The sequence below is a fragment of the Lathyrus oleraceus genome, chromosome 5, assembly GCF_024323335.1.
Source record: "Lathyrus oleraceus cultivar Zhongwan6 chromosome 5, CAAS_Psat_ZW6_1.0, whole genome shotgun sequence".
NCBI classification, from domain to species: Eukaryota; Viridiplantae; Streptophyta; class Magnoliopsida; order Fabales; family Fabaceae; genus Lathyrus; species Lathyrus oleraceus.
The window spans coordinates 532,115,797-532,128,448 of NC_066583.1; the positions used below are offsets into that span (position 1 = coordinate 532,115,797).

The 12,652-nt window shown below is 33.3% G+C and overlaps 1 protein-coding gene across 1 annotated transcript; it reads right to left on the minus strand.

The window, feature by feature from the left end:
* Nucleotides 1-2,540: 2,540 nt before the first annotated feature.
* LOC127086128 (probable leucine-rich repeat receptor-like serine/threonine-protein kinase At3g14840) lies at nt 2,541-12,361 on the minus strand. The gene is made up of 24 exons (XM_051026841.1): nt 11,933-12,361; nt 11,523-11,715; nt 11,026-11,097; nt 10,814-10,885; nt 10,549-10,620; nt 10,363-10,434; nt 10,159-10,230; nt 9,994-10,065; nt 9,816-9,887; nt 9,649-9,723; nt 9,482-9,553; nt 9,231-9,302; nt 8,541-8,600; nt 7,592-7,654; nt 7,475-7,510; nt 7,325-7,362; nt 6,292-6,668; nt 5,216-5,414; nt 4,987-5,118; nt 4,594-4,712; nt 4,266-4,476; nt 3,918-4,155; nt 3,606-3,756; nt 2,541-3,149 (listed from the first exon to the last, which is right to left on the minus strand). The coding sequence occupies exons 1-24, from the start codon at nt 12,027-12,029 to the stop codon at nt 2,754-2,756; spliced, it is 3,033 nt and encodes a 1,010-aa protein (XP_050882798.1). The 5' UTR covers nt 12,030-12,361; the 3' UTR covers nt 2,541-2,753.
* Nucleotides 12,362-12,652: the final 291 nt, after the last annotated feature.

Genomic DNA, 12,652 nt, shown 5'->3' on the forward strand with positions numbered 1-12,652 from the left:
GCAAGGCTTGCTTCCTGACCGATATTCTTCTAGCACCCGATTCTTTAAATTCTTGGTGGGACATCTATTTAGAACATAAGCAGCAGTAAACATTGTTTCACCCCGGAATTATGGGGCAATGACTTTTTTTTCAACATGCTCCTAGCCATTTCAACCAAGCTTTTATCGTTCTTTCAACCATACTATTATGTTGAGGTGTGTAGGGTGGGGTTACTTCATGCAAGATGTCATTTTCATAACATAATTGCTTGAATTCATGGTAATTGCATTCCCCTCCTCCATCTGTCCTGAGTATCTTAATGAGTCTTCCACTTTGTTTTTCAGTCATAACCTTAAACCTTTTGAACATGTTTAAAGTTTCTCCTTTGGCCTTTATCAGGTATACCCACGTCATTCTACTAAATTTATCCACAAATGAGATTAAGTACTAACTTCCTCCTCAAGAAAGAGTTTCAAAAGGACTAAAAAAGTCGGATGAAACTACATTCAGTACATGTTTGGCTCTCATTGACAATTGCTTTATAAAAGGTAACCTACTTTACTTCCCAGGCATGCACATGTCACATGCTTTATCAAGTATCATTATCTTAGACAATCATTCTACTAAGTTCATAGTATTCAGCTTTCCTGGACTTCTAAAATTCAGATGCACATACCTTTTGTGCCAAAGTCAACTTTCTTCATCAAGAATTGATGAATAAAGACATTTTGATTCAGAGGCCATCAAACTAGCCTTCCAAATTTTGTTTCTGGTCAGAATTTATTTCAGAATCATTCTCTTCTTCTTGTCATATAGCTTTAGTAAGCCTCCTTCCATGATTACTGAATCCTTTCTCTACCAACTGACCAATGCTCAGCATATTACATTGCATACCAGGGACAAATAACACATCTTCTATCAATGTTTTTTTGTCATCCTTTCTTTGTATGACAATTTTTTCTATGCCTGCTACCATTAAGCTTATGCTATCTGCCAGCTTCACACTTGTCTTCTTGTTTGAGTTAAAGCCAGTCAACCACCCCTTGTGTCCAGTCATGTGGTTAGAACAACCAGAGTCTAAGTACCACACCATCAGAGGCTGGAGCCCCTTTAGAGATAGTTATAATCAGCATGACAAAGTCTGAGTCTGAATCATCTTGCACCATGTTAGCTTCCTCTGCACCAGTCTTTTTCTTTCCCTTTTCAAACCAGCCATTTGAATCAAAGTGACCATACTTCTCACAATTGAAGCATTGAATCTTTCTCTTGTCTTGAAATTTTTTCTTGTTCTGAAATTTGCTAGATCCTCTTCCTTCTTTAGAGGATCGGGTCTTTCTTCAAACTTCTTCTCTCTTTGCTATCTAGCGTGGCTTCTCTCTGGTGCATTCATTTTCCTTGTTTTCGTCTTCTTATCATGTCAATAGAACCTCCCTTTTTTTGAATGAGCAATCAATGCATGTTCAGAATTTTTGTCTATCTCTCTCTGATTCAGTCTTAGTTCTCTAGCTTCTAGAGATTCTTGCAGATCCTCCATCTTCATTGTTTTCAGATCTTTATTTTTCTCAATTGTTATTACTATCATATCATATTGAGAAGTGATACTTCAAAGTACCTTTTCAACCTTCATTTGCTCTGCTAGGGTCTCTCCAGAACTCTTCATCTGGTTAGTTAAATCTTGAACCCTTGTGAAGAAATCTGATATCGATTCACCATTTTTCATGTGCAGTATCTCATACTAATTTTTCAAAGATTGGAGACGCGCCTTCTTAACCTTGGCATCTCCGTCATAGTTTTTTTTCCTTCAAAATATCTCATGCTTATCTCGAAGTTACAGCATGAGATATTTTATCAAACACCTTTGCTTCAACACATTGGTGAATGTAAAATAGAGTCTTCTAATCTTTCTTCTTGACTTCCTTATTTGCTGTCTTTTGAACATCTATTGCATTTTCTGCAACCGGTTGAAGCCTTTCTGCTACATACTCAGACACATCTTGAACATCGAAGATAACTCACATCTGAATACACCATTTTTTTAAATTCTTGTCATCAAGAACTGAAAGATTCGTAGGGAAATTGTTTCCGCCTATTCCAACCAACTATTGAATCTAGATCAGAACCAGACTCTGATACCATATGTTGGTGTTATCACACCTTACATATGTGGAAGTTAATTGAAAGAAAGATAGAAAATATTGGAATGAAAGGGAAGAAGCGAGACGATGAATGAGAAGAGATGATTGTTATTATTGAAAGGATTGTTCAATATTACATAAATAGTTAGTATTTATACACATGTAATAACTAACTAACTATCTAAACTTGAATTAATACACAACACAAAGCTCTCCTTAGAGTCAAATCCTTACAGTATATGATGGGAAGTAAAGTTATTAAGCTAATGATATACATAGTATCTTCATGCTTTTGTCCAACATAGATGATGCTGTTAAACTATAAAAATCCTATGTACAGTCTGCATTCTACAAAATAGATGGTGGAGGAACATGACACTTTGGAATGAGTTAACTCATTATAATAGACTGTAGATGAGATTCAATGAATCACCTGACAATATTTTTATTTTGACTTCCTAATACTTGGCATATCTTGCGCCAAATATATCTTTATTTAATAAATTTGAACTTTTAAAAAAAATATACACTAATAGAATCCAAAAACTCAGTTTTGAAGATATACACCGTGGTTTTATCACATGACACAGTAGCAGCACATGAAACTGGCAGATACAATAATCTATCAAGAAACACACTTAATTTCTTTCCTCCCAATAGGAAGAATCAAGGTGGACAGGATAAAGGTCTACAGCTGATGAAGATGTAGCAGTCCATGATCCATCATTCAATATACTCTGACTTTGTGAGGTACTACTTATATTATTTTCTTCCTTCTGGTAGTAATACTGTCTCATTACTTCTAACTTCTTTCCATCCATTACTTCACTTGAATCTGAAACAAATTCTGGAACCGCATTCCTTCCTTCAAGGAAACTTACCACCGACGACATGGACGGCCTAAGGTTTGAAGTCACATTAGTGCATAGAAGAGCCACGTTGATTACCACCATAGCTTCCTTTTTGTTGAAATCTGAACCTAATCTTCTATCAACTAGCTCCATTAGATCACCCCTCTCCTTCAACAAATGTGCCTGTTGAAAGGGGAAGGAAAACAAAGAAGAGTTTGATTTGAAACCCAGGTGATTTACACCAAATTGAGGCCACTAGATGTCACTTAGATGCTTCATGAAATTAAGATTGTAGAAATTGACAGTAACTATGAAAGGTTTTGCACAATTACTCTTCTAGAAAATATTTAAAAAGCTCCTTTTTTTATCTCTTCATTGTCCTAGTAAAATGTATTCCTTACTAAGAAATGTTCAATATATTTTCAAAATTAGCATTCTGTTTCTTAATTTTTCCTTTAGCTAGGTTGCTGCTTCTTGTTGGTCTGAGCAAGAAAAAGGGTAAATAATTTTATTCTCTTCAGAATTGAATTATTAGCTGAAAAATGAACATCAATATATGTATGACACGGAACGATTTGTAAGTAGATTGTACAATGGATAAAATCTAATTTACATGACCAATTGAGATCAAAAAATTACCCAATCAAGAAGATAGAAAGCTTCCTCCTTCGATCGATACAGGGTGTTGCTCTTTCCACTAACGATTTCCAAGGCAACAATTCCAAAGCTATAAACATCTGCTTTGTCCGTCAAATAACCATGCATTGCATATTCAGGAGCCATATATCCACTGCATATAATTGGAAAGTTTCATTGAAATAACTTTGATATAAGCATACAACTTGATATCAAACTTTTAGTTAATAAAAATATGTAATTTGAATTGAATATAATCACTTTTTGCATTACGTATTAATAAACTAGGAGAAGACAAGGATTATAGTTACTCACTAGGTACCAGCAATTCTTGTACTAATGTGAGTATTGTCCTCCTCATCAAGCTTGGCCAAACCAAAATCAGATATCTTTGGGTCAAGATTCGTATCAAGCAGTACATTAGTGGCCTTGATGTCCCTGTGAACAACCTTCAGTCTTGATTCTTCATGGAGGTATGCTAAACCTTTAGCAATACCAACACAAATCTTCTGCCTTGTTGGCCAATCTAATTTAATTTGGTGTTCCTCTGGACCTTTATTTGTAATTGTAAAAAATAATCAGAAACTGATACCACATAGTCACGTGCTAAGTTAGAAATTGTGGACTGTCACATAAATAGAAACCTGAAATAGGAAAAATTACCAAATAAAGCCCGAGCTAGACTATTGTTTTCCAGGTATTCATATATCAGCAACAACTGATCTCCCTCCACACAGCAACCATGGAGTTTAACAAGATAGGGGTGTTGCAAAGCAGAAATCATGCCTATCTCATTTAAGAACTCACGATTCCCTTGCTTTGATTTAGAAGAAAGTTGCTTTACTGCTATCAATGTCCCATTGGGTAAACATCCCTGCATTTTGAGGAATGCTATTTTGTTAAGAGTTGAAATAGAAATTTCTGAAAAATATATGTAATATTATAGTAATAGGGTGACACACGAGAGGATTTGTTAAATTATGCAAAATACCTTATACACGGGACCAAAGCCTCCTTCTCCAATCTTATTGGAAATATCAAAGTTATTTGTAGCTGCTTTGATTTGTCTTAAGGTAAATAACCCCGTTTGAACGTCCAAACTCTTCAACTCTGTTAATTGAAGTAAAAGAAAGATCAAAGATCTCTTACACTCAGAAAATTACACATGGACACTGCATCGACAATCCTTTTTTGGTAAGCATGCAACTTTCTTTTATCAAAATAAAACTAGTCTCACGTTCAATAACAAGATATACTAATAAAAGTACATGTTCAAACTTCACTCAATTACAAAACATGAGCAGTTTCTTTTATCACATGATTATTCATATGTTAGCAAAAAGTTTGATAATAATGGCAACAAAAGAAATTCATTTGTAATCACCTCTTGCTAATGATTCTTTCTTCCCGAAACATCCTTTCCACCAAAGTATACCAAATACTAGAATGATAACAATTGTTGTTGCAACCACAATTCCAACCACAGCTCCTGCAGATATGCTTCCAGGTGGAGAGTCTGCTTGATCATTATAGACAAGACATTCTAAATATTAGATCATATACCTTGGAGATCATAGTATAATAAGATTAGGAGTGTAGAAAGTATAACCCACTAGATTCCACTGATATGGCCGATATAAGAGGACCAAATACTGATCTATTTGGAAGAGACTGTGTCCCTTTTCCAGCCCAATACAAACGGATCTCCAAGGTACTATTAGTAACAGAAACATCTTTGAACTGTTTTATGACTTTCTTACCAACTCCTCCCGCTTCTTTTGCAATATTGAAGTCCTTTTGCACCGGATTTCCCTGTAACATTTCAATCACAATCATAATGTTACACGGTGATTACAAACCTACAAGTATTTTAATCATTGATTTGTATTAGAAATTGTTAAGAGTTTCACACCGGACAATATATGTCTAAACATGTGCTTATAAGTGGGGGCAATCCTAATCCTACAAGTCAGTTTTTTATGGATGAGTTAGACCCAACTTAAATTCTAAGATGGTATCAGAGCCTAGTTTAAGTCCGCTGGGTCACCTGCTATCAGGTTTCCGCTATAGGGATACCCACCATTTATTTCCACACTCATGATGTTGAGTCTTGTGCGTGAAGCGGTGTATTAAGAATCCCACATTGCACAATATATGGCCTGAACATGTGCTTATAAGTGGGGACAATTTTCTCCCTATAAATCGGTTTTGTATGGTTGAGTTAGACCTAACTACAACTTTAATCATGGTATTTAAGTCTGGTTTAAGATCCGTTGGTCACCTGCTATCAGGTTTCTGGTATCGGGCCACCCACCATTTATTTTCATGCTCCAAATGTTCAGTCCTGAGTGTGAGGGTGTGTGTTAAGAGTCCTACATCCGATAATAAATCGTTTGAACATGTGCTTATAAGTGGGTACAATCCTCACCCTACAATTTAGTTTTGTATGAATGAGTTACGTCCAACCTCAACTCTTAACAGAAATATTGTAGAATTTGATTTTATAAATAATGCCAAACAAGAGAACTGCTAATCAGAAAAAGATTTCAATCACATTCTTCATTTTTAATCGAATAAAATAGTTTGACAGTGTTCCTATTGGAACCTAATGATCACGTGACTAATGGCCTTAATTCATTTCTTATGAAACACCAAGTGATTATTGAAATAAAATTGTTAAACCAAATACCTGAAGGTAGATATCAAATACACGTCTTCCAAGACTACCATAAGTTTGATCGTCTGTGAACATTATTTCAGCAAAATGAAGATTTACTGTGTAGCTTCCATTTTCCAGACAAAACCCATAATAAGTCAAAGAAATGGGAGAACCACGTGCACTCATGTACAACTTAGCATCTTCCATAGTAAGTGGAGTAAATTTTGGCGAATAAGTTTCTCCAAGTTGATCACCATCAATAAACATACCAGTGGTGCTAAATGCCCATTTTCCTGTTGGACTGACATGGAGTTTAGCTGGTCCAGGTGAATCTGAATCGTCATCATAACTTGCTCCATTGACTTTTTCTTGCTTTCCACCACAATTTATATAAAGGGAGTATGAGGCTGGATTGAGCAGCTCATGTGAGTTGACTTTGAAAATATTAATGAATCAAAGAAAAATAAGGAAAAATATATTCTTTGAAAATTATTTTTCTATACTCATTCTCTTTCTCTCTTTCTAACTATCCTGTTTTTGTTATGGTAAATTATATAACTCTAGATAGTCAAACAAAAGTCACGGTTTATTCTGCCAATATTTTTTATACACACAGCCTGATTGTAGTGTGTCAAAAGTAAATTTAGGGAACTAGAAGACAACACATTTGTCCTTTTCAACCAACAAAATTTATGTTTGTGCTGAAAAATCTACAATATCATGCTTGGACTATTGTAAAGTAAACTTAAGGAATCTAGACACTAAAAGAAAACCCTTTTAGTTCCACTTATCCCTCTAATATCAAACATCTTGGAATCAAGATTATTTTATAATTAAAAAATTAATAAGTGATCTATTGATAAATTGAGTGGAAGAATTTTATTAACCTACATCATTTGATAAAATACCAATGGAAAGAGAAGATATAACTCCTATCAAAATATGTTGTTCTAAACATGTTTGTCTTTGGTCCTTCTGCTCTTGTACCTCTAAGATTTTTTTTAAAAAGCAAAAATGTAAAGATTTTAGCTGTCTATAGGAAAGTGACAACGAAGAAACTCACGTTTTTTAGGACATGCTCTCAAACATGAAACTGTTCCTCTGAGAGAATGATGGAAGGAATAGAATATGTTAGCATGATTAGTATAATAAGATTTAAAAATAATAAGAGAGAAATGGAAATATATATATATATATATATGACCAAACTTACATGTTATTGTTTGCCCATGAGGTAGAAAACAAGTTTCTGTGACATATTAGAAAAAGTGATGTCTTAGAAAGGTTGTTAAGTTTGCAAACAAATGCACACAAATGCAGGGATTCTTACAATTTATCACTTTGACATAGCTGACTTTCTTGGATGATGCTGAAGTTATTGTATGAAAGATCTCTATATTCAGGTCATAAAATTTGATTCAGAATATGAAAACAATAATATAATCAGAGACTTAATCCTAGGCTCTTTCCTACCAAGATTATGCAACTAGGATTCCTAAACCAGAAAGAGAAGAACAATAGAAAACTATCTAAGAAAATTAAGAAAAAAACTTCTTCATTCATTGATTCTAATCATGAAACAGTGCAATGCTTATATAAGCCAATGCATAATCATAGTAAGATAACTACTACACTACACAATGGCGTTGCTTAGTAAGAAACTACAAAATATGCCTAAAGGATTCTATTCTAGAATAATCAAGACGAGTCGTTGTTCTTAGCCTCAAGGATCCTACCACTTAAGAAACCTAAGAATATTAGTACCTTACAAATTGTTATCAATTGCACAATCATACTCAAAACACAGAGTTTCAAAACGGTTTTTTTTACTGAGAAGTAGGTCAGAAATAAGCTCCTCATCAACTGATTCAGATCAAATAACCCAGCAGCTTTAAGGTATATTATACACTTAAGAGAGGGAAGATTAAGAGGGTTGTGAACTTATAGTCTAAGGGATACTAAACTCGTGATTATGGACCTAGCACTAGAGTTCATCATTAGAGCAATAACAAAGGATTAAACTGTAATAAATAGTTAATCGTTACATTATAGTTGGTGCTCGGTGATCATACACTTAATGCAAGCAAAAAAGAAAACTACACAGCTAAGCAGGGAAGCAAGCAAAAAGAAAAAGAAAAAAAGCAAAGTCCACTTAAAGAGTCCACTTAAAGAGAAAAAAAACAGATGATATGTCTATAAATTATAATATATTTGCAACGGAAATAATATACATTGTTCAATCCAAGGAATCATAAAAGTAGGATTAAAAGATAACTTACACGTCGATGTTCTTTTTCCAAGAAGGTATCTGTCCTGTGAGAAGGTTTCCAGTTAAAAATCTGCCCAAATAGAATATCAATATTAATTTCAGACCCTAATATTTATTGAGTCATACATTGAGGCAAATAAGCTAGTTGTCTTTAATAACACCCGTTCATCTCTTCTTTTATAAGAAAGATTGAATTGATTTAGCCAATTGTCTCGAGGGACCCTTCTATACATAAAGGTGTGTCAATTCTTAGACACCGACTAAGACGAATGAAATAACAAAAAGTCCTAAACATATCACTTTGACACTCATTATCACACTTCGTATATTGTCACTTCCTTTTCAGATAGAAAGGGCATGTGATCCTTTTGACACAAAAAAGTTGCTTCAGAATGGTGCAAAAACATTTTCTTGCACTTTTGAAACAATCTCAATGACATGTTTTTGCAGCTTTAAGACATACCAATAATATTCCCAGCACTTCAGGTATTGCAACCATATAATTAAATATGTTTCAACCTGACCCATCCTTTTACTATATAAAATTGGAAACTTGGTACGAAACTAAGTAGGAGTATTCAGCTATCCTACTTCAAACTGAAAGCTGAAACTAGAGTTATAGGTGTAAAGTATCCAACAGAAATGTGATTAAAAACATACGTAAAAAAATTGCAGTAAGAAACTATGATGAATTTCATACATGAATTTCACACCATTTATGTAAGCATAGGTACTCGGAATTTTTCCACGGAATTTGTTAAAGCTGAAGTCTCTGAAAGTATATTGAGAATGAGTTAAAAAGCTACAAGTAAAATTTGTCATATAAAAACATTCAAGTAATATAATAAGCTGGAGTGCTATAAAAATGCTATATCCATCAAAAGATTAGTTATAAAAACAGAATACGCTAAACTTATAGAAGAAACTTTGTTAGCCACAGTAAGCAATTACAAGTATTTTAATGATGTCATAGTACTAAGATTTTCAGGTAGAGTTCCATTGATGTTGCAATTCCTCAGAATCCTGTGAAACAATAAGATAGACAAAGATATATTATGAGTGTCTTTCTTGCTGCTGCGTTTCTTATCTATTTCTGAAAGGCATAGAAATTAACTCACAGTTTTTCTAACAATGTCAGATTATCAAGTTGTGGCAAAGGTGCATATTCAGATCCATTCAAATCACTAATTCTCCTGAACATTTGAACCGAATATAAGTAAACATAATTAAAATGAAAGTTAAATTTCATGCCGTGCTTTGTCAGTATATAAAATATCATACTTACAAGTCAGTTAAGTTTCTCAAAAGTGAAATTTTAGAAGGAATTGGTCCACTTAATCCACTCCCTTGAATGATTCTGTCAAAAGTAAAGTAACCATTAATAATTTTCTTTTTTTAAGTCAAGCAAAACAAAACAATATTAAATTTGAGGAAATATAAAAATAAAAAAGAAGAGTGCATACAGCATATTGATATTTGTCCAGTTCTGAATAAAATCGGGTATCTTTCCTAAGAATTGGTTGTCCGAAATATGGCTGCATTGATGAAGGGAATGAAAATATGAAGCCTCATTAAAATCATTTTTTTAATTTAGTCACTAAATGTCACCAGAAGAATTTGAAGCTTACAAATCTCGCAATGTAGTGAGCTTGGCCAATGTTGCAGGTAGTTCTCCAGAAAAATTGTTTGAGGAAATTCGCCTGTATGTAATTGAAAAACAAAAAAGTAAATTATGATTCTAACTAAGCCATGAAAATCAAAGGTGACTTCAAAGACTAGGCTTTCATATTTGGAGGGAGAACGTCAATTAAGGAAAATAATGAAGTACTTACAGGGTTCGAATCTGGGGTAGATTTCCAAGCTCAGAAGTAATATTTCCAGACATTTGATTGGCCGTTAACTCCCTATCCATTCCATGTTAAAGTTAAGTTTGACTAAAACTCTTTGAATTGAATACATACATGTTTATGTACTTATGAAATAGATATTTTTGCCAAGTGGGATAATGAGAAACTCACAAATGAATCAAGGTAGATATTTTTGCAATCTCCTTTGGTATTGAACCCGTTAATCGATTTCCAGGGAGAGTACTATGATGATTAAGAAACATGTTGTCATTAGGTTAATTTTAATGTAATTACTACAAGTCTACAAGAAAATGAATGCAAAGAGTGGGACAAAATGAATAAATAGGTAATCCGACCCATGTATCATTTTTAGAAGATTCATATAGAACAATCAATGATTAAAAACCAGAAAAGAAAAATAAGAGACAGATCATACATGTTAAGAAGATTCACCATGGAGCCCCATTCTTTAGGAATTGTACCGTTCAAGTAATTGCGAGAGAGGTCACTGTAATAGAGAGAGCGAGAGTGTGAGAGAGAAAGAGTCTGTCTTGCAAAATAACATATAGATACATGTGATTAAAGATACAACACAAGTTCAATAATATTGTTAATTTGGATGTGAGGGAAATTTTGGGAATTACTTACATGATTTGAAGGTAATGCAACCTGGCCAGTTCTGGTGGGAGAGTGCCAGGGAGATTTTGCCCTTTCAAAGTTCTGTATATACATTTTAGTTACCATAAAAAAGTTAATCATAAACAATAAGCAAAATAAAGTAATTAATTCTGATATCTTAACCAATAGATTTACAAGAAAAAATGCAACAAGCTCTTATACTGTAGGTTGTTTTAAAACTGATTTTACTATCTGCCAAACATAATTTTAGTAAAAAACACATCTTTGAAAAAATTGATTTTCCTTTCAAATATTAGTTTGACTGTAAGGGAAGCAGTTTTATAGACGTAGTTAAGTCTATTACATGGTATTAACCAATCTAACTCATGTATACACACATAAAATATCAATTCCTACCTCTACGTCAATTGAAATACTTGAGTACTACCGTAAATGAAATAAAAATCAAATCAACTTAATTAGAAAGGCTGATAGCAAAAGATCACTTCTAGGAAAAATAGACTTACATTGAAACAACATGGCAGAAGTTGTCACCAGCAATACTGCAGTTGCAGGTGACATTATTCTCTACAATACTCAATCTGGGAGTGATAGGTGTAGGCTTTGGTGTAGCCCAGTTAGGTTTGTTGCTGCAGGGATCAATATCAAAGTCCCAATCCTTCTTACCCAATGATTTAGCTATATCTTCAAGAGCTTTCTCTATATATACAATTCAAAAGCTATCAACTTAGTACTGAAAATTTTCTAATCCACAAACACATGCCATCAAATATATCTACAGAATTTCTATATGAGCAGAAAAATACATATTATTTAAACTAACATGAAACCTTAGATAAAAAAAAATAGAAAACAAAGATCAGATTAAAGAAACTTCTCTATAATTAGAGAGCTAAGGTAGAAATAGATATCATACTTTCGTCAGGGTGAATAGTATCAGCTCCAAAAGCTGTTAGAGACATGAACCATATGGCAATGAATGAAAGGAAGAGAATTTGAGAGGAAGTGCTCATATCTTAATATTAACAAGGAAAACAAAAGTTGAGATATATCAATAATTCAGAGATTGAAAGCCGGAACATATATTGCATGCGTATTCGGGCTTTAAAGTTTTGAATGCATATATATGAACTCATTTACTAGGATGGTGTAAATTTATTCATTAAAATGTTAATCTAATCCATAAAACTGTTTGGGAATAACTAGTTTGATTAAGATTTTTTTTATTGAATTTAAGCATCATCTTTTCTTAAAATTGTACTATTGAGACAATGAAATGTGAGCGTCAACAATTTTATAAAGTAAAGTTAGTCAAATATTTGGGGTTAAAGATGTTCAATTCACATTGATGATTGCCACAATGATGAGTCATGAAACATATATAAAAAGATTGATGAGTAAAAAAGATCAGAAAAAGCATAAACTAGTACAACTGTACAAGTCAAGATTTAGACTAGTATTATACATGCATGGCCCCCGGTCAGGAATTATATCAAACAGATAAACTTCATGAGCAATTATTTTTCAACGACAGTTAGCGCGTCTCAATTAATGTGTTTTGGTGTTGAAAGTGTCAAAATCAAACCCTATTATTTGAAAAATGAATAAAATATTTACTTGCTTTATTTTACTGTGA